The sequence below is a fragment of the Pan troglodytes genome, chromosome 12 (genome assembly GCF_028858775.2).
Source record: "Pan troglodytes isolate AG18354 chromosome 12, NHGRI_mPanTro3-v2.0_pri, whole genome shotgun sequence".
NCBI lineage: Eukaryota > Metazoa > Chordata > Mammalia > Primates > Hominidae > Pan > Pan troglodytes.
Genome location: NC_072410.2, coordinates 84,861,453 through 84,888,371, shown reverse-complemented (window position 1 = coordinate 84,888,371; position 26,919 = coordinate 84,861,453). Strand labels below are relative to the sequence as shown.

General features: G+C 40.3%; 1 protein-coding gene and 1 long non-coding RNA gene across 7 annotated transcripts in view; one reads left to right on the top strand and one right to left on the bottom strand.

Annotated features, from left to right (window-relative positions):
• The window catches only part of LOC107973434 (uncharacterized), a 48,305-nt gene extending 35,678 nt beyond the window's left edge, over positions 1 to 12,627 (bottom strand). For both annotated transcript variants that reach the window (XR_008546223.2, XR_008546224.2), the window contains exon 1: positions 12,504 to 12,627. This is a non-coding gene — a long non-coding RNA (uncharacterized LOC107973434). The remainder of the gene's footprint in view (positions 1 to 12,503) is intronic.
• A 4,316-nt stretch (positions 12,628 to 16,943) lies between these two features.
• Positions 16,944 to 26,919, top strand: part of RMDN2 (regulator of microtubule dynamics 2) — a 207,192-nt gene continuing 197,216 nt past the window's right edge. For 2 of the 5 annotated variants that reach the window (XM_054677786.2, XM_054677787.2), the window contains exons 1-2: positions 21,146 to 21,506; positions 25,340 to 25,807. In XM_054677786.2, the coding sequence (XP_054533761.1) occupies positions 25,356 to 25,807 (452 nt within the window). In that variant the 5' untranslated portion in view covers positions 21,146 to 21,506; positions 25,340 to 25,355. Of the gene's footprint in view, positions 17,033 to 21,145; positions 21,507 to 25,339; positions 25,808 to 26,919 lie in introns of those variants that run through there. The other 3 variants (XM_009442305.5, XM_054677785.2, XM_054677788.2) reach the window with 3 other exon arrangements.

The following is a 26,919-nucleotide window of genomic DNA, read 5'->3' as shown; positions in this document are numbered from 1 at the left end:
ACAGGTGCCCGCCACCACACCAAGCTAATTTTTGTATTTTTAGTAGAGACAGGGTTTTGTCATGTTGGCCAGGCTGGTCTCGAACTCCTGACTTCAAGTAATCTGCCTGCCTTGGCCTCCCAAAGTGCTGGGATTACAGGTGTGAGCCACTGTGCTGGGCCTACAGTGATTGATCTTTCCTGGTTATTTGATGAGATCCCTAGGGAGGGGGTCTTAAGACAACTGCATTTCTTTTCGAAAGAAGCTTTCATATTCAGATAAGGAAATTCCAGAGACAGTCCCTCCTAGGGTTTTAGGAAAGAAAGAGGATCAGAGAGGCAGTGGCCCACGCCTATAATCCCAGCACTTTGGGAGGCTGAGGTGGGCAGATCACCTGAGGTCAGGAGTTCAAGACCAGCCTGGCCAACATGGTGAAACCCCTTCTCTACTAAAAAATCAGTGTTCAGAAGTGAAGAAGTTTAGGATCATTTATACAGACAAAGTCTAGAGGAGCATAACAGAATTTCAACATCTTTCTATATAAGGGTTAATGGTTAGTTACAATGATTCGATTAGTTGAGGTGGTCTTTTCCTTTTGAAAAAGGTATATTTAACATTCCACACTGAAGATATAACAGTCATAGGGTCTTTTGTGCCATCTGGTCTGAGTTAGATACAGGACAATAAAGGAGGCAATTAACCTGTAACAAAGACCAGTGACTGGAAGAGGAGGTCTGATCTCTGGTCTCTCCTAGTCAATTACAGAAGAAGAGCAATGAGGAAGAGAGTTAATCTACACTCAAGAAGCGAAAGAAACAAACACGCTATGGTGACTGAGTTTCCAGGGCTAAACTTCTCCCTTGGCATAATACATTTAGAGGGTCCAGAAATTTTATTTTCTTGTACAATTCAAAGTACTCAGTGTGCCAAAGTGCCATGTTTGGGGGTATCATTTTCTGTGCCCCAACACCGGAAAGTGTCTTATGTGATTTTACAAACAGACCACTTCTGCTGTTAGAGAACCCTCTCCTGCTGGGCCTCATCAGCATGGAATATGACCATATCCAATGAACAACATCTCCCAGTGGATACCATGGGCTCCGCCAGGACTCTGCCCTACTTTTTTTTCTACTCCATTCTCACAGAACATCCCGGATGATCCTTTACAAATGAAAATCAAGTCCTTGCATTCCCCAGATCCCTATTGTACTTGGAATGAGATCCATACTGCTTATCTGGTCTCTGTCATGTGGCCCTGACTACACCTCTAGCCCCATCCTTCACCACTGGCCCTCCACCATAATAGTGAAGCTACACGGACAGGCCTTCTCCTTCTTCTAGCACATCAAGCTCCTCCCACCACAGCACCTTTGCCCTGGTTGTTGCCTTTGCTATTGTTCTTCACTTAGATCTTCCCAAGGCATGCAGATCTCAGCTTAGAGATCTCCTTTGCATGAGGTTTTCTCTGATCATCCAATCTAAACTTGCCCCTTTACCATATTCTCCCATTTTATATTACCATAGCCCTTAGCTTTGCCAACTTCTTTTAGAGTCACCGGTTTGTTTATTGCATCTGCCCCCATGAGAGTGTCATTGCCCTGAAAGCAGAGACCTCATGTGTCTTGTTCAGTGCTGTAATTCCAGACCCCAGAATAATGCCAGGCACATAGTAGGTGCTCAATGGATACTTGGACACAGCCTAGGTTAAAAATAGTCCTAGTTCAGACTTGCCACAAAATCTTTTAAGGGACACAGCCATACACTTTCTTCTTTTACTCATCCAAGATCCAAAAAGACACACCTATGGAATACATTTATATAAAATCTTCACAAAGAAATCAGGGAGGCATTTCCATGAACAGTGTTCGGTAATATCTGTCTGCAGACATAAGGACTACTTAAAAGTAAATCCCTTAATGATATGATTTCAGGGGTTATGATACCCCTCCTGTCCCTAAAATTTTTCTAGGACATAGTTTCTCAAACTTGGCAATATATACCTTTTGGGCTGGATAATTCTTTGCTGTGGGGAGCTGTCCTGGGCATTGAAAGATATTTAGCAGCATCCCTGACCCCTACCTACTAGGTGTTAGTAGCTCCTCTCCTGTTATGACAACCAAAAATGTCTCCAGAAATTGCCAATGTCCCATGGAGGGAAAAATAGTCACCGGGTTAAGATCCACAGCTTAGGGCTTATTGAAGTTAAAAACCCACAGTCAGAGATATTAAAATGCAAATTCCTCTAGAAATGGTCTAATTTTACTCTTACTTCATCATTCATTCATTTTTTAACAGTGAATTATTCAGTAGATAACATGCACCAGACTCAGAAATAAGAGCTAAGAATACAACAGACATAGTGAATATTCTTGGGAGCCTCTCTCATTGTGGGGAGGCAAATGGAGAAGTAGACAAGTGCCAAATGGAAGGCCAGGGCAGTGATGGAGGAAGTGCAAGGGGCAGATTAAGGCAAAAGGACGGCCAGAGAGGATGGCTAGAGAGGATCTGTCATATCTTTTCTGGAGGGCTTTCAATGGGTTGGGAGTGCTGGAGTAGGGAGAAGGATACGGAAACGGAGACTAGTAAACTAAAAACAAATCTAGCTTACTTGGCAAGCTGGGAACAATTTGGTGGTGTTTTTATAAGGTGGATCTTTAATAGTCCCAAAATATCAAATGTGTGATGTCTTTCTTTGGTATACAATCTTTGTATTTATTTAACAATTCAAAATTAAATGTTGTAAAAGACAATAATAAATAAAAGCATCCAGCCAGGCGTGGTGGCTCATCATGCCTGTAATCCCAGCACTTTGGGAGGATGAGGTGGGAAGATCACCTGAGGTCAGGAGTTCAAGACCAGCCTGGCCAACATGGTGAAACCTCATCTCCACTAAAAATCCAAAAAAAATAGCCAGGCATGGTGGCAGACGCCTGTAATCCTAGACACTCAGGAAGCTGAGGCAGGAGAATCGCTGGTACCCAGGAGGCGGAACTTGCAGTGAGCTGAGATCGTGCCATTGCACTCCAGCCTGAGCAAGAAGAGCAAAACTCTGTCTCAATAAATAAATAAAAAATGCAACCATCCTTAGAAGACCAGGAGGAAACCAAAGTCAGAGAGTTTTTCAGTGTACTTCTCAGGGCAAAAGGAGTCCATGCAGCTTACATGTAGTCTGTTCCAGCCCTCAAACAGGAACACACAGATATTGGGGGCCAGGGTTCATAGCATTCCAGGTGTGATTTGCTTGGAATGTCCTGGAGGCAAGATTTCCTTGGTCATCTTTAGAGGTAGCAGGAAGGGGGGTTGACAATTTCGAGATGGCAACACTGACTACATTGTGACACTAACAGTTAAAAAAGGTTTGGATGGCTGGGCACGTTGGCTCATGCCTGTAATCTGAGCACTTTGGGAGACCAAGGCGGGTGGATCACAAATTCAGGAGATCAAGACCATCCTGGCCAATAGAGCGAAACCCCGTATCTACTAGAAATACAAAAAATTAGCCAGGCATGGTGGCACACGCCTGTAGTCCCAGCTACTTGGGAGGCTGAGGCAGGAGAATCACTTGAACTCGGGAGGTGGAGGTTGCAGTGAGCCAAGATCACTCCACTGCACCCCAGCTTGGGCGACAGTCTCAAAAAAAAAAAAAAAAAAAACGGTTTGGACTATAATACATTGATAATGACTAATTTCAGCTCCATGTTAGGTTTTTTTCTCACTAAAATTGCCATACTTTCTTTTTCCCTCTACAGTTCAATGAACAACAACAAAAAAGCATAATTAATCCTCTGACAGCTGAGCAGCTGAGACCAGACAAGCAAAGCTGAATTTCAAATGACAATGTGTTAAGTAATTAAAGGAGAATGTCCCAGAAGACAGGAGTGATGTGTTTTACGTTTTGGAATCCAGAAAATTACCCAATTAATTAGCTAGATCCTTGCTTTACTTTATGGCCTTTCCAAAATCTCTGTTTTCTGGTCTCAACTACCTCCAGTCTCAGGGAGGGCAAATATTGAGGCTTAGATTGTTCTGATGGGGAAAGTGATAATGTGGAACTTAATTTAAAATATCTTCTCAAGAATGAAAAAATGCATGGACAAGAATGCTTGTTGAGAATTGTCTTGATGGTTACACAACTCAGTAAATTTAGCAAAAATTATTGAATACGCACACTTAAAGTGACTGAATTTTATGGCATGTCATTTATAGCTCATATCTGTTTTTTTTAAAGAGTGCTTGGTGATGAGTTAATGGGTGCAACACACCAACATGGCACATGTATACATATGTAACAAACCTGCACGTTGTGCCCATGTACCCTAGAACTTAAAGTATAATTTTAAAAAAGTGCTTGGAAAGGAAAACATAGATGCACAGAAAAACTTGTTCATTAACACAAAAATAAATATTCATAGAGACATTATTCATGAGAACCAAAAAGTGGAAACAATCCAAATATTCATGAACTGCTGAATGGCTAAATAAAATGTAGTATATTCATACAATGGAATATTATTTGGTAATTAAAAAAATGAAATACCAACATTATGTTAAGTGAAATAATCCAGGCAGGCACAGAAAGACAAACATCGCATATTCTCACTTATTTGTGGGATCTAAAAATTTTTAAATTGATCTAATGGAGATCAAGAACAGAAGGGTCATAACCAAAGGCTGGGAAGGGTTGTTGGGGGTGGGGAGGAGGTGGAGATGGTTAATGGGTCCAAAAACTAGTTACAGTGAATGAATAAAGCCTATCATTTGATAGCAAAACAGGGTGTCTATGGTCAATAATAATTTAATTGTACATTTTAAAATAACTAAAAATATAATTGGATTATTGTAACATAAAAGATAAATGCTTGAGGGGATGCATAGCCCATTTTTCATGATGTGATTATTATGCATTGCATGCCTGGATCAAAAGATCTCATGTTCCCCATAAATACATACACCTACTATGTACTCACAAAATAAAAAATAATAATAATAATTATTATTATTATTATTTTCAGACTGAGTCTCGCCCCGTCCCCCAGGCTGGAGTGCAGTGGCTCAATCTCAGCTCACTGCAACATCCACCTCCCGGGCTCTCATCCTCCCAAGTAGCTGGGACTACAGGCATGAGCCACCATGACCAGTTAATTTTTGTATTTTGAGTAGAGACAGGGTGGGTTTCACCATGTTGGCCAGGCTGGTCTTGAATTCCCAATCTCAAGTGATCCGCCTGCCTCCCAAAGTGCTGGCATTACTGGTGTGAGCCACCATGCCCAGCCTAAAAATTATTTTTAAAATTAAAGTACTGATACATACCACAACATGGGTGAATCTTGAAATACTACACTAAGTGAAAGAAGCCAGACACAAAAGACCATGTATTGTATGATTCCATTTATATGTTATGTCCAGAATAGGCAAATCCATGAAAGTCAGAAAACAGTTTAGTGGTTACTAGGTGCTGGGAATGAGAGGAATGGAGAGGGACTGCTAGTGAGTATAGGGTTTCTTTATGGGGTGATTTAAAAATGCTGTAAAATTAGATTGTAGTGATAGCTGCCTAATTCTTTGAATATACTAAAAATCATTGGATTATATACTTTAAATGGGTGGATTATATGGCATATAAATTACAACTGAAGAAAGACTTTACGAAAAAACAATGTTTGTTGCAGCATTGTTTATAACAGCAAAAAAAAAATCAACAATGAGAGTTGGTTACATAAATTACGGTAAGGCGATACAACCAAATAAATACTACATGGTGAAAAGAGATGCCATAAGTGAGCATCACCAAAATCACAGGGAGTGCTTGTGAAAACTCAGAAATTTTTGACTCAATAGATCTGCCATGGGCCTTAAGGAGGTGCATTTCTCACAACTTCTTTTATTCTTTCTTTTTTTTTTTTTAGACTCCTATTCTGTCACTCAGGCTGGAGTGCAGTGGCACAAGTGCAGTGGTGTGGTCCTAGTTCACTGCAGCCTCAACCTCCAGGGCTTAATCCATCTGCCCACCTCGGCCTCCTCAGTAGCTGAGACCACAAGCACTTGCCATTACAGTTGGCTGATTTTTGTACTTTTTGTAGAGATGGGGTTTTGTCATGTTGCCCAGGCTACCCACACTTTCTCATGCTGCTGGCCTTGGGACTGCTCTCTGAGAACCATATCTTTGTGTATGTAAGAAAAGAACAAATGGTCACAATATATTGTTGAAGAATCAAAAAGTGGTTGATTTCATTGTATGAGGCTATTAAAAATATAGACATTTACATTATAAATATTATCCCCGTAGACATTATACATTTTATTCATATGACATATGTGAGCACAGAAAGACATGTCTGGAAGGCTGGGTACCCAAATATTAATTATTTTTACTTTTTGGTAGCAATTTTTATCTTCTTAATAATTGTGTTTATTTTTACAATGAGCCACATGTCCTTTATCAATCACACAAATTATAATAAATATTGCAAAGTGTGAAAATGTGAGAAATACTTCCTCTAGTATGTTTTAGAAACATTTTTCACTTTGTTCCTGTTATTTTCTGTTTTATTTTTTTTAGTCAAATGTGTCACATTTTTCTTTTTTTTTGAGAAGGAGTCTTGCTCTGTTGCCCAGGCTGGAGTGTAATGGCGCAGTCTTGGCTCACCGCAACCTCTGCCTCCTGGGTTCGAGCGATTCTCCTGCCTTAGCCTCCTGAGTAGCTGGGATTACAGGCATGCACCATCATGCCTGGCTAATTTTGTATTTTTAGTGGAGACAGGGTTTCTCCATGTTGGTCAGGCTGGTCTTGAACTCCCGATCTCAGGTGATCCACCCGCCTGGGCCTCCCAAAGTGTTGGGATTACAGGCGTCAGCCACCGCACCCAGCCATCACATTTTTCTTTATAGCTAATGTGTTTCATGCCATTATTAGAAAAATCTTCCTGCTTTTGATTAAAGCTTTAAAAAATTTTTGTCTAATTGTATGGCTTAATATTTTATGGCTAAATCTTTTGGTGTAGCAGAGTAGGCATCCATCTAAAATTTTTTGTATGAGGCTAGTCAGTTATAATTTTGGTATTTCCTAAGTAGTTCCTCATTTTCCATCGGTTTCTAATGTCTACGTCTACATCTGGGTCTATTATTGGGCTCTAGTCTTTTCCATTAATTACACTATCCTTGCACTGGTTCTAGTAAATTTTAATACTTGCACTGGTTCCAGTAAATTTTAGTACTTGGGAGAGCTAGTCCAATTTCATTATTAATTTTCAGACTTTTCCTGGTTACTGTTATATTTTCTTCTTCCAGTTAAACATTAAAATTATTTTGTCAAGTGCACCAAAATGAAATGTTTTTGGTTGAAAATGTGTGGATTTATATAAGGAAACATAGCATCTTTATAACAGTGAATCTTTGTGTCCAAGAATATAGTATGGCTTTTCATTCATTTCAGCCTTCCTTTATGTTTCTCAATACGGCTTTAACTTTTTCATGTAGACCCAGCACATTTTCTATTACTGTAATGAGGCTCCATGGTACAGTGGATACAAGCAGGGACTCTGGGGCTAGACAGGGCAAATTCCAGCTCTAGCACTTCCTGGCCAAGTGACCTTGGGCAACTGCATAGCCTCTAACCACCTCAGTTTTCTCATCTCTAAAACGGGAACAATAGTACTTATATCATAGGTTTGTTATGAGCATTAATAATAGGTTGTCTGTTACATGGAAATCACTTAGCAAAGTGTCTAGTTCATTGCAATCGTTATCACCATCATAAAGAAAACTTTACATAACTGTATGAAAAGGCTAGCAACCAATAGAAAAATTGTTGGTGAGCATTTAAAAATTGTGCAATATGTGGAGGGTAATTAGGCAATAACTACCACAATTTTAAACACTGATCTCTTTGACTCAGGAATTCCAGTTCTAAAAATGTTACCTACATATTTAAAGAACTAAATTGTGAATACCCTCCAATAAAGACCACCAGGGACACACCTGTAGCTGATTGTGGGTTGTCTCAGTAAGATGATATTAGAATGAGCAGATTATAGAATTTGGGTTTTAGTTGGATAGTTTTAGAGAGGTTCCACAGAACACTCTTGATACCGTCAGACAGGAAGCAATTCAGTCATTGGGTATCTCAGTAAATCTTATCTATAGGGAAGGCAGGCACGAGCTAGGATAAAGCTGTAACTAGTAAAGAATTAGCAGTCACTCATTTATTAAGAGAGGCAGGTGTTTGGCATTTTGTATTGCACAGCATCCTTGTCAGAACTGGATGTTCTATGAAAACAGTATGGGTTAGCTATGAGCATCACATTAGTTTATAATAACATTGAGGCCTACTACGTCAGATCTGTTCCTGGATGACAGGGACTGATTTTATTTTTTCTTTCTTGTAATGTACTTGCAATGAGTCATTGTTTTTCATAGCCAGTGATGGAAATAAATTAGAGGTCTATTAATTCAGAGGCTAGTTAAAAATTACGGTATATTCTCACAATGAAATAGTTATCAAAATGAACTAGTCATTAAGTGAAAAAAATTGCAGAACATTATATGGTTTAAACAGTATATATAACATACACACGTGTTTATACATCATAGAAATTTGCATTCATATGCAAAAATATTGTACACTCAAAATCTTAACAACGTTTACCTCTGGAAAGCAGGATCCAGTGAAAAGGACAGGGTGCTTTATCTCTTTAATTAATGTACTTCTATTTGTTTTAAAATCTAAGTGCTGAATTCTTTTATTGATAAAAATGTCTTTAAATTATGATAAGCAAATATGGCTGGTTTTAAATTTTCAGTAACGGAATTCTTCTTGATTTGAAGTGCAAGCAATCCCAAAGCTTGCTCATGAATGCTATTATGTTGTAAAAATAAATTAATTTAATTTGGCCATTCCTCCGGGGACCTATTTGATTCAGGTAACAGTTCCCAGAGAATGCTGACAAGGAGATAATTTTTTCCATCTTTCCTTTGGGTGTAATATTAGCATTGGGGTTTCTGAAAGTCATTAAGGTAACTAATTGCTACTGAATTATATATTAAGCTTGGAAGAGAGTGAATCCATTCCTTCTTCCTATACAGATGAATATCAATAGTCCTAAGGAATGAAAACCAAGACAACTGGATTTTAACAGGGAGGTGAGTCAAGTTCTTATGGTGAACTCCAAATATTTCAGAAATAGAGTCCTCTAATGTCAGTTCATTTATACATATGTAACACTGTGATGGTTAATATTGAGTATCAACTTGATTGGATTGAAGGATGCAAAGTATTGTTCTGGGGTGTGTCTCTAAGGGTGTTGCCAAAGGAAATTAACATTTGAGTCAGTGGACTGGGAAAGGCAGACTCACCCTCAGTCTGGGTGGGCACCATCTAATCAGCTACCAGCACGGCTAGAATAAAGCAGGCAGAAGAAGGTGGAAAGACTTGACTTGCTGAGTCTTCTGGCCTTCATCTTTCTCCCATGCTGGATGCTTCCTGCCCTCGAATATCAGACTCCAAGTTCTTCAGCTTTTGGACTCTTGGACTTAACACCAGTGATTTGCCAGGGGCTCTCAGGCCTTTGGCCACAGACTGAAGGCTGCACTGTCACGCTCCCTGCTTTTTAGGTTTTGGGACTTGGGCTGGCTTCTTTGCTCTTCAGCTTGCAAATGGCCTATCGTGGGACTTCACCTTGTGATCATGTGAGTCAATTCTCCTAATAAACTCCCCTTCATGTATACATATATCCTATTAGTTCTGTCCCTTTAGAGAATCCTAATAAACACATGGAATGAATTTATTTCTCCAAACTGCTGTCAATTATGCTCTATCAAATTCCCTTTTCCTACTGCATGGTGGGTTTCCTTGACCATGTGTCAGCCTGACTCCAGTCAGGAAATGTATGGAAATGTAGCCCAGTCAGCATCTCAATCATCTCAATCTCCAGTTCAGCAGCTCTCTCCCCTCACTCTAGATCAGGTTAGCCATACTCTCCATCACTCCTCTCCATCTTCACTGTCTTCACCTTCTCCCTTTCCTGCTCCTCTGCTATCAGTGCAGGTAGGAGGAGAAGGAGAAAAGACGGTTCCTCAGGTGGCTGCCCAGGGCATGCTGGGTGCCCTGTTTCTGGTTGGTTGCGATGCTCCCCTTAACCTGAAGAGTTGGGGATGGAGGTGGTCAGTGGGCGCATTCAGGTCCTGTATCCTTTCTCTTAGTCAGCACAGCTGATCTAATTCATAGAATCCTTGTACCCTGGGTGTGGAAAGGTGGAGGGTACAAGTGGCCCTGACAGTGTGGACACATCCAAAATAGCACTCCTAAGCAACGGCAATCTCTTTCAAACCTTTTCAATCACCACCCAGGGGAAGGCAAAAAGCCACACTTTTGTGACTACACATGCCCTTCCCCCCCTCCCTGTAATGGCCCCCCAGCATTTCTGCAGCCCTCAGTCACATCTACCACCCTTGTGAGTGTGGGTACTGATAAGATCTATCTTCAGTATTTCTTGGGAACATTACTCTCTCCACTTGGTCACACTACTTGCCATTCTCCCCAGGGCGCTTCCTAGACTACAAGGCCTAGGTGCAGGAGAGTGAGCCCTGACTCCGCAGGCCTCCGACAGGAGATGTAGAGGACAGATCCCCTTCTTTCTTGCACTATCAGCAATTCTCTGGGCAAACACCCAACTCTTCACAAGCCCCACAGGTAGAAGGGGGCAGCTAGCTTCTCTTTTATAAGCACTGCCCTCTACTAGGGGGTTATTTCTTCCTGCACAGACCTGAGAACCAAGTTGGAGTGTGTGTTATTGGGGAAGGGGTCTGCTGGCAGTTGCTGAGATGACCCGTCTCCACAAGCCCATAGGGAAGTAGGTGTTGTTCTTTCAACTTACGGGCTGGTTATTTAGCAGTTCTTGTTTTCAGCTAAGGGTAGCATAATCAATCCCAGGAAAAACAAGAATGGACTCCTTTAGCATCTTTGCTCTTTCTGGGGGTTCAGGATCCCTACACTCTTCTTCTCTATCTGCTCAGTATCATCCTTTTGGTAAGATCCCCTCAGTGACTTGTCTCCAATTCTAGTTCTGCTTCTGATACAGGTTTCTCTGACACCCTGTTTGCAGTGTTTTTAGATGGCTTTTTTTTTTTTTTTTGAGTTGGAGTCTCTGCCTGTGGCCCAGGCTGGAGTGCAGTGGCGTGATCTTGGCTCACTGCAACCTCTGCCTCCTAGGTTCAAGCAATTCTCTGCCTCAGCCCCCCGAGTAGCTAGGATTACAGGGGCCCGCCACCATACCCAGCTAATTTTTGTATTTTTACTAGAGAGGGGGTTTCACCATCTTGACCAGGCTGGTCTTGAACTCCTGACCTCGTGATCCACCTGCCTTGTCCTCCCAAATTGCTGGGATTACAGGCGTGAGCCACCGCGCCCAGCTTAGATGGCTTCTGCATAGTATGATGGCAGATCAAATAAATGACTCACTTATCACAGTTATTTAGATACTGTAAACATACATATAAACAAGGATGGGCAGCCTCTGCATTATTTTTTGCGACTCCCATCTCCAACTAGATTTTCAATCTCCATGCTTTTCTTTTTTTCTACCACAGTTCTTAATAATCATTCCCCATGTGATTTACTTCAATGATCTACTACTAGATCTCAGAAAGTCAGTCTAATAAGTGCCTAAAACCATGTCCTAGTGTTCTGGATAAATAGCAAGTCCAAAGAGCCTGTTCTCTTTGAGTTGAAATCTTGAGTATGGTTTCTCAGTGATTCCTAGAACTAATGTGGACCTATCTTAACTGGTTATGGTGTAAGTTCAAAAGCTGCCAAATTTTATTATTCTTTTATGTCTGAGATATGCTTCAAGAGGCTCTGACTTTTTGTGACAATAATTATTTGAAATCGACACTATATTTTGAAAAGTAAATTTCCAGTTGCTCAAGGGCTTTGAACTTGCAAACTTAAATTTTCCTTGTCAGTTATTTTAAGCTGTCATTTGACAGTGTAAATGCTTGTTCTACCTGGGTACAAGTGTGGTGGGTTTTCTTCCAAGTTGTACTAACAAAGGTCACAAGCATAGGCACACCCTACAAGGCCTCTCACTTTATTTGCAGAACACTAGGAATACTTCAAATGTCATAAGAAGGTCTTTGAAAATCTAAGTGACCTCCTTAGGTTCTAATTCCAAGTCTGTGAATTTGCAAACACACTACAGAACACGACCGCAAGGAGGTGAACACGCTGCGTTTTCCAGAAAACCACTGGAAATAATCTGAAACTTGAAATCGATGCCAAATGAAGATAATGAAAGTGCTTTATCAGTATTTGTTTAAGGTCAAAACTTGGAATATATTTCATAAAGAACTCAGCATCTCTACAAGCAATTAGTGTTTTGTTAGTCATTTATTAATAAAGGGTAGCATTTTTATTCATTAATATTTTAATTTTCTTCTCCTACTAAATAAAGTAAATAATGCACACGGAGAAACTTAAAACTTCTTTTTTTTTGCACATCAAAAATTAATTCGCACTAGCACTTTCTTACCTTTCTGTGCACTCACGGTGTAAGCCTAATCTTGCCATCTTGAGCACCAGAAATGCACACTAGCAACTAGGCTTGAGCCAGGGAGATGAGAAAATCGTAAGCGAAGAGCTCTGAGCTTCTATGCAGTGTGTGACCTGGACAAGTCACTCATTACATAACCACTGAGATTCTCTTTCCTCCTTTGCAAAATGGGAATGAAAATATGTCCTCTGCCTACCTCAGAGGTTGAGGTGACAAGCACAAGCACATGAAAGCACTGTGAGAACTCCAAGTGCCCATGAATGCAATTGTTATGTCTGATACAGGAGACAGAAAGCATTCTCATACCTCATGTATCAAAGCTTTGATTATGTCCAGTGGACATACACATCCTGAGAATTAACTCCTGGGGGAAAAGGAATTTGGCAAGCACAGAACAATTGTGACACAAATGATTAATCTGGATTATAACAATAAACCTGTTGGCCAAGTTCTTAAGAGTATGAGTTGCTCATAATGATGGCCTGATGCAGGCTGCCAAGTCTTGCTAGAACATGTGGGCTGTTAGGGACGCCAAATAGGACCCAGAGCCAAGAATGCTCTTACTCAAAGAGGTTTGAGAAAAGCAGGGACAGTTTCCTATCATGCTAAAATGAATCTCTTTTCTCACTGCTCTCCCTCTCTTTGGCAGGAAAAGTTGCAAGAATGGCTAGTAAAGTTCCAAAACTACAATTTCATTTGGTTCCTTTCAACATGGTCTTTGAAGTTTGTTTTGCATAAAACTCCGAAACTGAATGAATAAATGAAGAACAGATTTAAACAGTGGTTCCTCAAGAATGATGCTGCCTCATCTCATTTGCTCTTTAGAAATTCATCGGAAGATCACCTATACCGCTACATGCAATGTTTTCCAAAGGATGGTCCTTGCAACATCAACTCAGAATACTCTTTTAAACTGCAATTTACTGGGCCCCATCTCAGAACTAAGAATCCGAAGGTTTGGTGGGCAGAGAATCTATGTATCTTGAATGAATGGATTTGTTACTAGAAAGGGGTCTGGATCCAGACAAGAGAGTTTCTTGGATCTTGCACAAGAAAGAATTCCAGATGACTCCATAAAGTGAAAGCAAGTTTATTAGGAAAGTAAAGGAATAAAGAATGGCTACTCCATAGGCAGAGCAATGGGGTTGCTCCACCAAAGATACTTATAGTTACTTTTTGATGATATGCTAAACAAGAGGTGGATTATTCATGAGTTTTCTGGGAAAGAGGTGAGCAATTCTCAGAACTGAGGGTTCCTCCCCTTTTTAGACCATATAGGGTAACTTCCTGACATTACCATGGCATTTGTAAACTGTCATGGCACTGGTGGGAGTGTCTTTTAACACGCTATTGCTTTATAATTAGCATATAATGAGCAGGGAGGAATACCAGAGGTCACTCTTGTCACCATCTTGGTTTTGGTGGGTTTTAGTTGGCTTCTTTACCACAACTTGTTTTATCAGCAAGGTCTTTGTGACCTGTATCTTGTGGCAACCTCCTATCTCATCCTGTGAGTAAGAATGCCTAAACTCCTGGGAACCCAGCCGAGCAGGTCTCAGCCTTATTTTACCCAGCCCCTATTCAAGATGGAGTCTCTCTGGTTCAAACATCTCTGACAGACTGATGGACAATAATTCAGTCAGTTTATAATGCACATAACCCCTCCATCTTTCATTCTGCAATCTTAATTACGAATACCGCATAAGAGATTTAATAGGCCTTGCAAAGCAAAACCGGTGATACAAACATTTTAAAGCATACGTATACTTAGAAATAATGCAAAACATTAGATAGTAAATTCTGACAAGAAAAGCTAATTTGAAAAACAGAAATAGCTTTAGACAAAATTTAGGTCTCCAAGGTAAAGTAAAAAGTTTCCAAGTATTTTTGGAAACTTCGTTTCTCCTTTCTCAGTTTCTCTACGATTCCATGCTCCCAACCAAACTTCACAGAGGTCTTTCTCCTCTGTAAGCTATCTTACTTGGCATTAGCCAATTTAAAAAAAAGAACTAGCAATCACATAGGCTGATCACATACAGAAAACCTGCCAAAACTCTGGTTGAAAGTGAAGAATTCAGATATCTAGATATTTTTATTTATCGGTAAATCCATTCATTCAAGATATGCATTACTGAATAATATATACTGAGGGTAGAAAAATGAGTAAGACATGGCCCGTGCTTTTAAGAAAAATTATTCACATTTTAGAAATTAAGATCTCATAGGATATTCTTTCAATGCTGGGGCATTCCCTAACAAGCCTATAGAAGCATCTTTTAAATCTCTAGAAGAATGTACCTGTGTTTGTGCTGTTTAGTATTAATTAAGGGCTTGGATGCTGTGAAATTACATGTTAACATATGTTAGTTGGCAGAGGCCAGAGATGTTGCTAAACATCCTACAATGTAGAATTCTCCCTACAACAAATAATTCTCTGTCCAAAAAATCAATAGTACTGAAGTTGAGAAACCCTTTTCCAAAGAGATCAAAAGGGAAACCAGGAAACCTTGGCCCTCCTTGGAAAGAGAAGTTTTAGTGGTTTCGCAGTAGGTTGGTACATGGGATAGAAGTCAGGAAGTGAAGCCTGTGAGAGGACACTGCAGGTTTTTCCCAGTGGAGGTTGTTAAATAAGGAAGTCCTAACATGAGAGGGGAGCCAGGGTTAGTGGAAGTTTCTTTTAGGAATGATAATTGGTGGTACCAAAGTATTTTAAAATGTTTGAATCAACTGAAGTTTTTATTTTTCATTTGGATGTTAGATGCCTTCGAAACTTTCATCTAAGCCATGTTAACAATGTGTTATCTTGACGAAAGATCTTTACAGTTTCTACTTCTTTAAAAGGGGAGAAAATAATGCTGCCTATTTATGGCCACATCTCATGATCGCACAGATTTAGCAAAGGAAAATACCCAAAGCGCCTTGATGTCTAATGTTGGATTCTCACCGTTAAATATTTTATGAAAATCTTTTGATCTTTTGTAATGTCACTCTGTAATCTTACTGCATTTCTGTAGGTAAATATCTGAATTATTCAAATTAGTTTATTAACAGTCTTTCATTTGTTAAATACAGATACTCCTTGAGTTATGCTTCTTGTACAATGAGTCACTGGCTGCTCATTATGTCTCAAAGAAAGGTTCCTCTCAGCACCCTTTTGTTTGAGAAAGGGGGGGTTTATGATACTAGGAGAAGTAAATGTGAAGTCATTACTGTCAGAATTGTCTTTTTTGTTGTTGTTTCCTTAAGAAGTTGTTTCTTAAGGGTTGCTTTGCCTCATGTGAGAAAGTCAGAGAGTGCTGTGGCAGAATGGGTCATTCTCTTCTTGTTGGAAGCCTGGCAGAGCCTGTGGCTGGTGGTAGGAAGGATTCTTTTTGCTCTAGCTGGTAAGTGGATGTCATAGCTGGAGGGCGGGGATTTGCTGATCATTTGACATTGGACTGTTATCAGCTGCAGCAGTTGGCAGGGACAAGTTCAGTTTTTTGTTTTGTAAGTGGAAGCAGCCAAGGCCATAGCAACAGATAACTGATTTCCTGACATCAGCAGGTCTAAGTTAGAAGTCAGTGCCAAACCATACTGTATGTTATCACATAGGGTATAAAGGGTTTTATGGGTTTCTCACAGAAATTAACCACCATTTATAGCATAATTTTCATGATATGTCCCATGTCCCAAACAGTCAAATTAAAATTATTTTGGATCACAATCCATATGGGTTTGTTACTCTCTTTAGTCTGGATTTCTTCTAAAATCATTACAGTAGTGTTTCAGTTTTCATCTTTTTCTAGACTGTCTTCTCTGAGAGTCCAAATATGTGTCTTAATAATGATAGGAGTATAATTTTTATAAAATGCAAGAAGTTCTAACAATGGTTGGTTAATTAATGTGTCTCTATTGCAATATATGAGAGTAGATTCTCTCTATTTATTTATTTGTATGCCCAGGGGCTCTGTCTACTGAACAATTTCTTGAAAAGGGTCTGCTCCTAAAGGGAAAATCACTTTTCTTTGTATAGTCTGAAGACAGTAAGTCTGGAAAACTGCTAACCCCAATTTTTCCCAGCAGAATATTGTATAAAATCGACTTACCACCCAAGTCCAAAATGAAATTTTTTTCCAATTATTATATGTAATTAAGCATATCCAGTTATTTTAACTTTTTGTACACGTGTTAACAACATTTTGTCTGATGATGATGAATATTCACCTTTATTTTTAATTAGCGCCAATGAAACTGACCTTAGCTTGTGAAGTTGATGTATATACTGTCAACAGTGTCCCTGAACATCATCTCCCAGGATGAAGAAAGAATGCAGAGGGAGGGGCAAAACCACTCTTTCCTCTGAATCTGTCAAGTTCCACTTTAGATTGTATCCAAGGCTGTGCTTTATTTACAAAGGCCATGGAAAATCAGTGGAGGAATGTGACTTAAAAAATCTTCCACAATTTTTAAAGAAACGTCATTCTTTTCTTGAATCATCACCGAAATACTGCGGAAAACCACTGAGCAAGGTTAGTACATGCCTTTTTGAAAATGACTTTTTTCATGGAACAAAAACTTAATGTTTCTAATGAAATAGAAACTTTCTAATAAGAATTCTATATCTTAATTAGGTATGTATACTTTTAATAAATTGATTCAACATTGAACTGCTAAGTAGTATAACATAAATATCGTTAATTTTTCTTTCATACATATCTTCCTAAAATACCATTTTTAATTTGTTCAGTATAGGAGTATTAGGCCAACCATTTTATTGGATTTAAGTGATTAATAATTTATTGCACTAATCACTTAGTCTATGGAAATATTTAATAAGCTTATCCTAATGCTTTTTTCAGATAAAACATTTTTCCCTTAGAAAGTCCAAGTTAGTTTCTTTTCAGAAATTTTTTTTGTAATTTTCCTGTGTTCTAGAGACTGCCTAATTTTTTTAAAACTACATCAGACATAGTATTATATTCCTCTTTTCCCCAAATTCTATTCCTAGCCTAACCGGAATATCATAAACACAAAGTAATTTTATACTCTGTGGATTAGAGGTTGTGGTAAACTGCAGAAAACCCCCCATGGGGCAAATGATCAGATTTGAGAATTCAGTTTCTCCTCTAACAGAAGCAGTGAAAGCTGAACCCTAAATAACTGAAGTGGGGGATACAAATGATGTAATATCACATTCGAAGGGCTATGATGTTCTTGTAAATGGTGCTAATGAAGAGTCCCTTCAAGTGTTCTATCAAAGGCAGGGTCTGGGGATCCAAGCTGGGCTGGGTTAAGAGAAAAGGCTCTCAGACAAAGTTAAGTTTGATTTTTGTCTCTAAAACTGACTATGTGGCCTGGGACAAGTTTCTTCACCTCTTGAAGCCTTGGTTTCCTCACCTGTATGTTATTTACTTCATTAGATTGTTGGGAAAATGGAATAAGATAATTCATATAAAGAACGAAGCTTGAAAACTGTGTAGAAGACTCAATAAATGTTCCTGCTGTAGCTGTTGCTGCTGCCCTTTGCTCCTCCTCGTTTACAAATGATTCGGGGAACTTAGAGCTTCAGTTACACCTGGCGGACTTCTTCCTCTGCCCCTGCTCTTTGCCTGTGCACTTCTCCCTCTCTAAATCCCTCTCTCTCAATGGTTAGGGTGTTCTTAATTTAAAAGTTTTTTCCCAGCTATTTGCAGTAAAATATTTCTTTAACCCCTTCCTTAAAATACTTCCTTAAAACCAGCCTGGAAATGAAGGTTGATTCTGCTCTTTGAAGCGGGGGTTGGGGATTGCATAGTGGTACTAATTATATCTGCAGCTCAGCTTTCAGTTTACAAATTAAGAAATTCAGCTTGTAAGTTTGATAAGATTTGGAAATAACAACAAGGAACTAGAAAACTGAATAGTTAACTATATAGCATATTGGTAACTGTTACAGGGTTAAAACTAACTTTGTCATTCAATTGCTTCCTGGAAATAAAACCACTCAAAACCTAAAAAAAAAAAAAAAAAAAAATTGACACTCCCATCTCACATTACTATAATGAAGAACTATACATTTCCTCATGCTTTTCCCTCAAATGTACATCCTACTTTCAAATAGTTATCTAATATAGAGGGTGTGCACCATGCCAGGTTCCCAAGATACAAAGATAAATGCTACCATCCTTGAAGATGTTCACAGCCTCACAAACACACAGTCACTGGCAAGCAGTAATTATATAGTGTACATCAGAGAGGTTTGCTGTAAGCTAGCAGGGAGGCATTTTGTATTCATTGAAACTCTTGGTCCTTCCATAAGTTTTGATGGGGCATGGATGAATACTTCTTACGGGGAAGGAGAGAGTATGTAGCTTCTCAAGAGAAAGAGGTTGAAGTGGTTGAATTGGTTTTGGACGGGTGGCAAGCAACAGGATATTCCAGGCACAAGGAACAGGATAAAAAGGATACAGCTTGTGGAGAGACGATCAGTAGCTTAGCTAGTGCTGAAGTGTAGAATGATGTCTGGTGGAAGTAGTGGAGAAAAGCTGGAAAAGTAGGTTGGGGCAAATCGTGAAGAGTCCGTACCCACTCCTCCCAAATGATTGTCATGCTGTACTGGTTTGATGAATAACAGCAACTCTGAGATTCTTAGTATGTTCTGGTTTTTCCTTCAGATATTCCTTTTAGACTGACATTCCTAGTAGTGGTGAGGGGAATCATTTCTTCTTTTTTATGTCACCCCTGCAACAGTACCTGGCAAAGATAGCGCCTGTCTTTGCTATTTAGTTACAGCTTTGCCAAGGTCAATGGTTGTCACTGTCCCTGAGTTTCTACCTTTCAGATAATTTTTACTCATCAAGGAATAGAAACAAAGGTATTGGAAAGGAGCAAGTGTGACATAGTCTATGTCCTGAACCTGAAGATCAAGTCAGTATCAGCTGCCATCTTCCTCTTGGAATAGACTGGTAAGGCCTTGTTCACAGCCCATACGTCACATTTTTATTGAAAGCCTCTTCTGTGCTATGTGCTGGGGATGCAGCAGTGAACAACTCAGTGGGCTCCTGGAAAAGCTTAAATTTTGTTTTAAATACTAAAAAGCTCCTTTTAAGTATTAGCGAAGAGGCAGTCATGTTTCTTTGGTATCTAAATCTTGTTAAAAGAGAAAATTGTTTTGCATGATCGGTTTATATCATATTGTATTCTAGTTAAATAAAGCTAGTATTATATTGCAAGATTGCTGCAAACCATAATAACTAGGAGTGAAGTGGGTTTGTAGAAGGTAATATTTTACTAGTTCCAAATCTGAGAGGTTAAAGATTAATCTGCTCTTTTTCCAAATACAACTTAGGTTTTTGCTCGTTTTTTGAGACAGAGTCTCATTCTGTCCCAGACTGGTGAGCAGTGGCCCGATCTCGGCTCACTGCAACTTCTGCCTCTGAGGTTTAAGCAATTCTCATGCCTTAACCTCCCGAGCAGCTGGGACTACAGAAGTGCGCCACCACACTCTGCTAATTTTTGTATTTTTAGTAGAGATGGTGTTTCATCATATTGGCCAGGCTGGTCACGAACTCCTGGCCTCAAGTGATCCGTCCGCCTCAGCCTCTCAAAGTGCTGGGCTTACAGTCGTGAGCCACTGCGCCCGGCTACAAATTACTTTTAATAAAATGACCAAGGCCAGGCTTACTTATTCTTCAATGCGGCTTGCCTGAAGCTCAAAAAATTATCTTAAAGAGCCTATAGAATCCCTGAATCTCTATCCGTAAACAGTAGTATATGGATTGCAAAACAAGCCTTCTGGATTCTTCATGGCTTTATGGGTGTTGTCTGCTGTTGCTGTTTTAAGAAAGAGTGTACCCATTTTTAATTCTGCTCAATATATTGGTGGGAAATTTAGAGATTAATGTTATGCCAACCTAAGCTTAAGGCAGTAATACTCAAGGTGAGGACAATACAGAAGCGGTGTATGTACTGTTTTGTTTTTGTTTTTGAGACGCTCTATCACCCAGGCTGGAGTGCGGTGGCGCGATCTCGCCTCACTGCAACCTCTGCCTCCGGGTTCAAACGATTCTCCTGCCTCATCCTCCCAAGTAGCTGGGATTACAGGCGTCCACCACCACGCCCGGCTAATTTTTTGTATTTTTAGTAGAGACAGGGGTTTCGCCACGTTGGCCATGCTGGTCTCGAATTCCTCCTGACCTCAGGTGATCCGCCTGCCTCAGCCTCCCAAAGTGCTGGGATTACAGGCGTGACCCACCGCGCCCGGCCCAGTTTTTAAGAGCGTATTTAGCAGAATTAGTTTCATTATACAAACCACAGAAAGCTGGGTAAAACCTTAAATGTCAGGCATCTGAAAAAACAGCGGCTTTCATCTAAAGGCAACTCGGAATGGCGGGGAGAAGGAAGAGGCTGTCAAAATTGCTCATTAAAAGAAAACGTGAGATAAAGCTATGAACACGGGGCTGCAGATATCAGTAATTAGTGCAAGGCGTCTGCCTTTAACTCAGTCGTGAGGAGTAAAGTGCAAGGTTGTGCCTAGAAAGGGCACAGAAAAAGGTTTAACTAGGGGAGAGGGAGTGGGTTTGAGAGCCGGAACGAAGCGAGCTGGGGGTGGGCGTGCGGAGTGGCAGCAACGCGAGAGGGAACGCACTGGGGCTAGCGCGGAGGCCCAGAGCCCAGGCGGGGGAAAAGGTGCCGACCGGCTTCGAAGGGAGGTGACGGCCGAGACACACGGTCCGGCGCGAGCCAGGCGCCCCGCGACGTGCAATTTTATTTTGTAAAAGGTGCACCCAACGCCAGTCCCGGTAGAGTTGAACCCACAACGAGAGGGAGAGGGGGCGGGAGCGGGGGGCCGAGCGGCCGCGGGCTCCTCCCCCGGCGCCTCCGCTATCTGGGTCAGGACGCGACGGCCGCGGCGCGGGACCTTAGGACCCGCGGGCTCCGGGGCTACTGTCCGTCCACCACTGCCCGCCAGCAGGTCCTGGTCTCCGCTCTCCAACAGCTGAAAGGCCGGCGCAGTGAACACAGGTGCGTGCGCAGCCTGGGAGGGGGCGGCTCAGCCGCTGGGGGCCGGACCGGGCCGGGGACTTGCGGAGGGAAGCGGAAATACTTGCGGTGGGGGCGACTGCACTTCCGGGTCGGTGTGTCCCTGCCGAAGCTTGAGCCTGCCAGTCAGTGGTGCTCTGTGTTCCCGGGGCTGGAGCAGCGGCCCATAGTGGCTTCCCGGGTTCATCCCTCGCTGACCCTGCGCCACGGAAGCCCTAGCCCCGGAGGTCGCCGGTGTTTCCTCGCACGCGGACCCTTCTGGGGTGCGTGGGGAGCAGGCAGTTTGCTGCCTCGGCCCGGCTGGTCCCTGCAAACCCCAAGGAATTTCAACAGAGACACTTGCTGGGCTCTCGCCTCGGCTTTGAGCCTCGCGCAAACATTTTGTTTTTGTTTGTGTGGGGGTTTTTTTGCTCTCAGACTCCGTCTGTGCCTATTTCACACAAAAACGAAGGCCGTATTATCAGTGCTGCCAACATAGGGGAATGAGGCAAACACTTGGGAGCCCTAAATTTAAAATAAATTATAAAATACAAAAAAACATGAAAACCTGATGAAATGAACAATAGAATTCACTTCGAAAGTACCAGGTTTTCCAGGACGCTGTAGGAAATCTGATCACTAGTTCAAGGTCTCAGTGCAATTCTCTTAGGAAACTTAAACCTCGGGCTTTTTTGTAATGTCTCTTTATCCTTGCAAAATTTGTCATACCTTCCCCGAGTTTATTAGAGTTATGCATTTTATATTTTTCTCCTCTAAGGGTCTGCTGATGAAGTAAATGAATATATATGCTAGATTTATGGTGAAAGCATTATAATTAATTTAGTAAAGCATAATTTCTACATCAAAAAATTAATTTTAAATAAAACTAGAACATGGAAATGAAATGTTTCTTCAGACATTTCTTCAGAAAACATTTCCTATTCTATTTTCTTTAGAGTCAACATTTTGATGTCATTTTAGAATACTTGATTCTCATCTCAACCTTTAATATTACACAATAATACACATTAATTAAGTGCCATAATCTATATTAAAATGTCATTTTCCATTATTTACTAGCACCTTACAAATTGAAACGTAACATAATACTTTGTATCTGATTATTAAAATATTAGAGTTTTAAAATCTGGTAAAGTTTTTAATTACTATATTTTTTTATACTACAAGTGTATACTATTAACATAATTAGAAGTATGAAAGCTAACAAGGCTGGAGGCGGTGGCCCATGCTGCTTATCCCAGCACTTTGAGAGGTGGAGGCAGGATTGCTTGGGCCCAGGAGTTCGAGACCAGCCTAGCAACATAGGGAGACTCACTCTCTACAAGTAATGTAAAAATTAGCCGGGCATGGTTGCCCACGCTTGTGGTCCTAGCTACTAGGGAGGCTGAGGCAGGAGGATGACTTGAGCCCAAGTGGTCGAGGCTACAGTGAACAGTGATTGTACCACTGCACTCCAGCCTAGGTGACAGAGCAAGACTCTAAAAAAAAAAGCTATGTAAATGACTTCATACAACCTTTGAAATTATTCTGAAGGCAAGCAAGTATTCTGATGTATTTTGTACATTATTTTTAATGTGTCATTTTTCAAATTATCAGTGTTGAAGCACATTTGTTTTATGCTGTTATAAAACTCAAACATAGCTTGAACTATTAGTCTTTAATTGTGTTTGTTTAAAACATCAGCTCCGTTGATTCTATTTTTTTCTAGTTAATTTTTGTGGTTCTGAAATAATATTTCAGCTTTGAGCATCTCTGTTCAGTCAGTACTCTCCTTCACCTCCTTGTTGATGCTTTCCAAATCTCCCACATGTTGTGGGTGCATCCAAGAATTAGGAACAGGTTGTCAAAGGTGACAGTTTTCACTTCCCAGTTGGGTGATCACTGGGTAAGTGACTTGACACCTGTGTGCCTCAGTTCACTTATCTGCAAAATAATAATAGGACCTGCATGGAAGAGATGATTTGGAATTGGTGCAGTTCCTAAAGAAAGGGCCAAGCAAAATAAGACTTCCCCACCTGCTGAAACCTGGTCCTGTCTCAAGAATAAGTTCTCCTTCCTAGGTAGATTTTTACTTCTACTTATTTGCTTATTAAATGAAAATATTTTCAAACTAGGCTATATTTCTTAATGTAAAAGTCCAAGGTATGGGCAAAAGAAAGCAATCAGAATAGGAAGATTTCCTTTAATAGACCTCTATATCAGCGAATGGACATCCTGCCTGAAGAATTTTATTGACAAAAATAAAGATGATTAAACTTGATGTGTGAATATTAGCTGGAATGCAGTTGTAATTAATGGGCATAGAGTGACTTATTTTTCTGCAATAAGCTTTCAAGATAATTTAGTTTCGTGATACAATTTTTTTGTAGAATACATTTACACATCTAGCAATAATTAGCTACAATTTCAGCTGAAGTTACAAATTGATTGGAATCTGTTGCTGGCATGTCTCCTGGATGAGCTGGGAGTGGGCAGATGGTTAGACTTACAATTCCCAGTTATACCAATTAGGTGAAAAAAAATTTTTTTAAGTTAATTCCAGGCAAATTTCTGTGAGGTAAAGCAGGCCAGATTAAGTACCAAGGCTTTCTCTGGAATCTTTGGTTTAAAAGAAGGAATTCTTAAATCTCTTGGATATAATATTCACTAACACCTGAGGTAATTTCTGGAAGATTATTTTAAAGTCAGTCCTTCTCTTTGACACTTAGGCCTGTAATGAAGTGTAGAACATCCAAACAGGATACTTTCTGTGTTCCAGGCATATACTCTAGTGAAATAGGAATCCAAAGACGTTCTTATTTTAAGCAGGCTTTTCAGAAATAGATTATGGCTGCTTGTTCTCTCAGACCCTCTTCCATAGGGCATTTGCGAGCCCAGAAATCCTAACCAGTAGACCACCAAGGAAGCATTTGAAAGATTACATTTAGTTGGCCATTTGAAGTGTAAGAAACAATGCTTGGTAGAATATGTGGAATCACAGGATATAAAGCAGAGGATGGTGAATTTCGGGTATACAACCTAATTCAGAATTTTCATCTTACTGATATTTTTTCCCCAATTCACACTCCCAGCTATTTACTTTGCTTCCTATCTTCACTTCCTATCTTAGAACAGTGAAGCAATCAAAGAGAGCTTGCATAACCTCCCACCACTGCATCTACCCACCTATCTAAATCTCTGCTCACATAATCTGCCTTTTATGACTGAATGAATGGTTTATGTTCCCATCAAAGGTCAACTTCTGTACTTGTGCGATAGAGCCCACCTCCTTTGCCTTCTCAAGTTTATTGCTATGCAGTTTTCTATATGTCTACTTCATCAATTTTTCTTTTCTTTTTATGGACTCTTTTCTGTTGGCAAACAAAAACTGTTATTTCTTGATTTTTGGCACCATTTTTGCACTTAATAATGGCGTAATTTCTCTTCTATTTGTTTTCTATTTGCCCATCTGTTCTTTTTTCTCCTTTTCCTGCCTTCTTTTGGACCAAGTGAGTATCTTTAGTGTTCCATTTTTATCTCTATTATTGTCTTGATATGTATTACCTGGGGTTTTTTTTTGTTTGTTTGTTTTTTAGTGGTTATTCTAGGGTTTACAGCTATGCATCTTTAACTTAATATGATAATTCTTCATTGTAATCTAAGACTCTTACAACAGTATACTTCCATTTGTCCTTTCCCACCCTTTGGGCTATTGTCCTACTTTTTATAAATCCTGTGATGTAAACTTGGCTTTTGTTGATTGAAAAAGCACCTATATTTTTGTCTTGGACAAAGACATAAACAACATTCATTTACATTTATGTTTTTAATTTTAGAAACAAAAACCAAGAAATGCCTTATTCCACAAACAAAGAGCTGATACTTGGCATCATGGTGGGCACTGCTGGAATCAGCTTGCTGCTCTTGTGGTACCACAAGGTCCGTAAACCAGGGATAGCAATGAAGTTACCTGAATTTCTTTCTCTGGGTAATACATTTAATTCAATAACTTTGCAAGATGAAATATATGATGACCAAGGAACTACAGTAATCTTTCAAGAAAGGCAACTTCAGATACTGGAGAAGTTAAACGAATTACTCACAAATATGGAAGAACTCAAAGAGGAAATCAGATTTCTTAAAGAAGCTATTCCAAAGCTGGAGGAATATATACAAGATGAACTTGGAGGGAAAATAACTGTTCATAAGATAAGCCCTCAGCACAGAGCGAGAAAAAGAAGACTCCCCACAATTCAAAGTTCAGCAACAAGTAATAGTTCAGAGGAAGCAGAAAGTGAAGGAGGGTAAGTTTCTTTAAGATATTTCCTATGTTGAATTGATTATTATCATTATTACTATTATTTAGGTATTTTCATTATGGGTTCCAGTCATATATTCTGCTGCTCACATAAAATGAAAAGGAGTGATATTTTGACTTAGATTATAATTAAAGTCATATTCAGTAGTCAGTATTTAAGCTAGTTTAGACCATATTGACCGAAGGAATATAAAAAACTTACTAGTAGCAGGTGGTATTATGTGAATATTGAGGAAGGCAGTAATTACTTGCCAAAGTGTATAACCTACTGTTTTAATGTAGCCACTCTGTGACTCCTTCTATGAGAATTCTCTAGACCACTCCTGTTCAAAAGAACTTTCCGCAGTGATGGAAATGGTCCAAGTCTGTGCTGCCCAATGTGGTAGCCACTAGCCCCCTCTGGCCACAAAGCACATGAAATGTGGCTAATGCAACTGAGGAACTGAATTTTCCTTTTATGTCATTGAAGTTGTAATTTTATTTAATTGTAATTAAATTTAAATAGCCACTTGGGCTACTGGCTACTGAATTTTAGTGCAGGTCAAAAAAGACTTGAGAGTATATAGGTGACTATGTCTCATCTTTGCATGGGTTAATCCAGTGACTAGGTCTCTTTTCTTTTTTTTTTTTTCCTTGCAGAAACCCTCAGCTCACCCGAGGGCCAATGGAAATTTATTAATTTTTTTGTCCTTTTCCATCCTTCCCCAAGTGGCTTTTCCTTGCAAAATGCCTGACATGACACCAGAGGGGAACCTGGGAGCGAGGGGCACCCCAAGGGGCAGCCCAGGGACTTAAATACAAGCTGGAGGGCAGGGCACAGGAGGGACAGGCAAGAGACAGCACGAGGGACATGGCTTCTCAGGGAGACCAAAGACTTACTTTCTTGCAGGAAGCAGCTGTGCCAGAGGGCAGGGGACCAGGATCCTGGGTGCAGAGTGGGTGAGCAGAGAGGCCCCCAACCCTGGATGGAACCCACATTCCCCAAAGAAGTAGCAGCAGGGGATGAGGGCCTTCCCTGGTGGACTCCAGAGACGGAGGGGAGAGTGAGCCAGATGTGCTGCCTCAGGGAAAGGGAGGAGGTGCTAGCAGAGTGAGGGT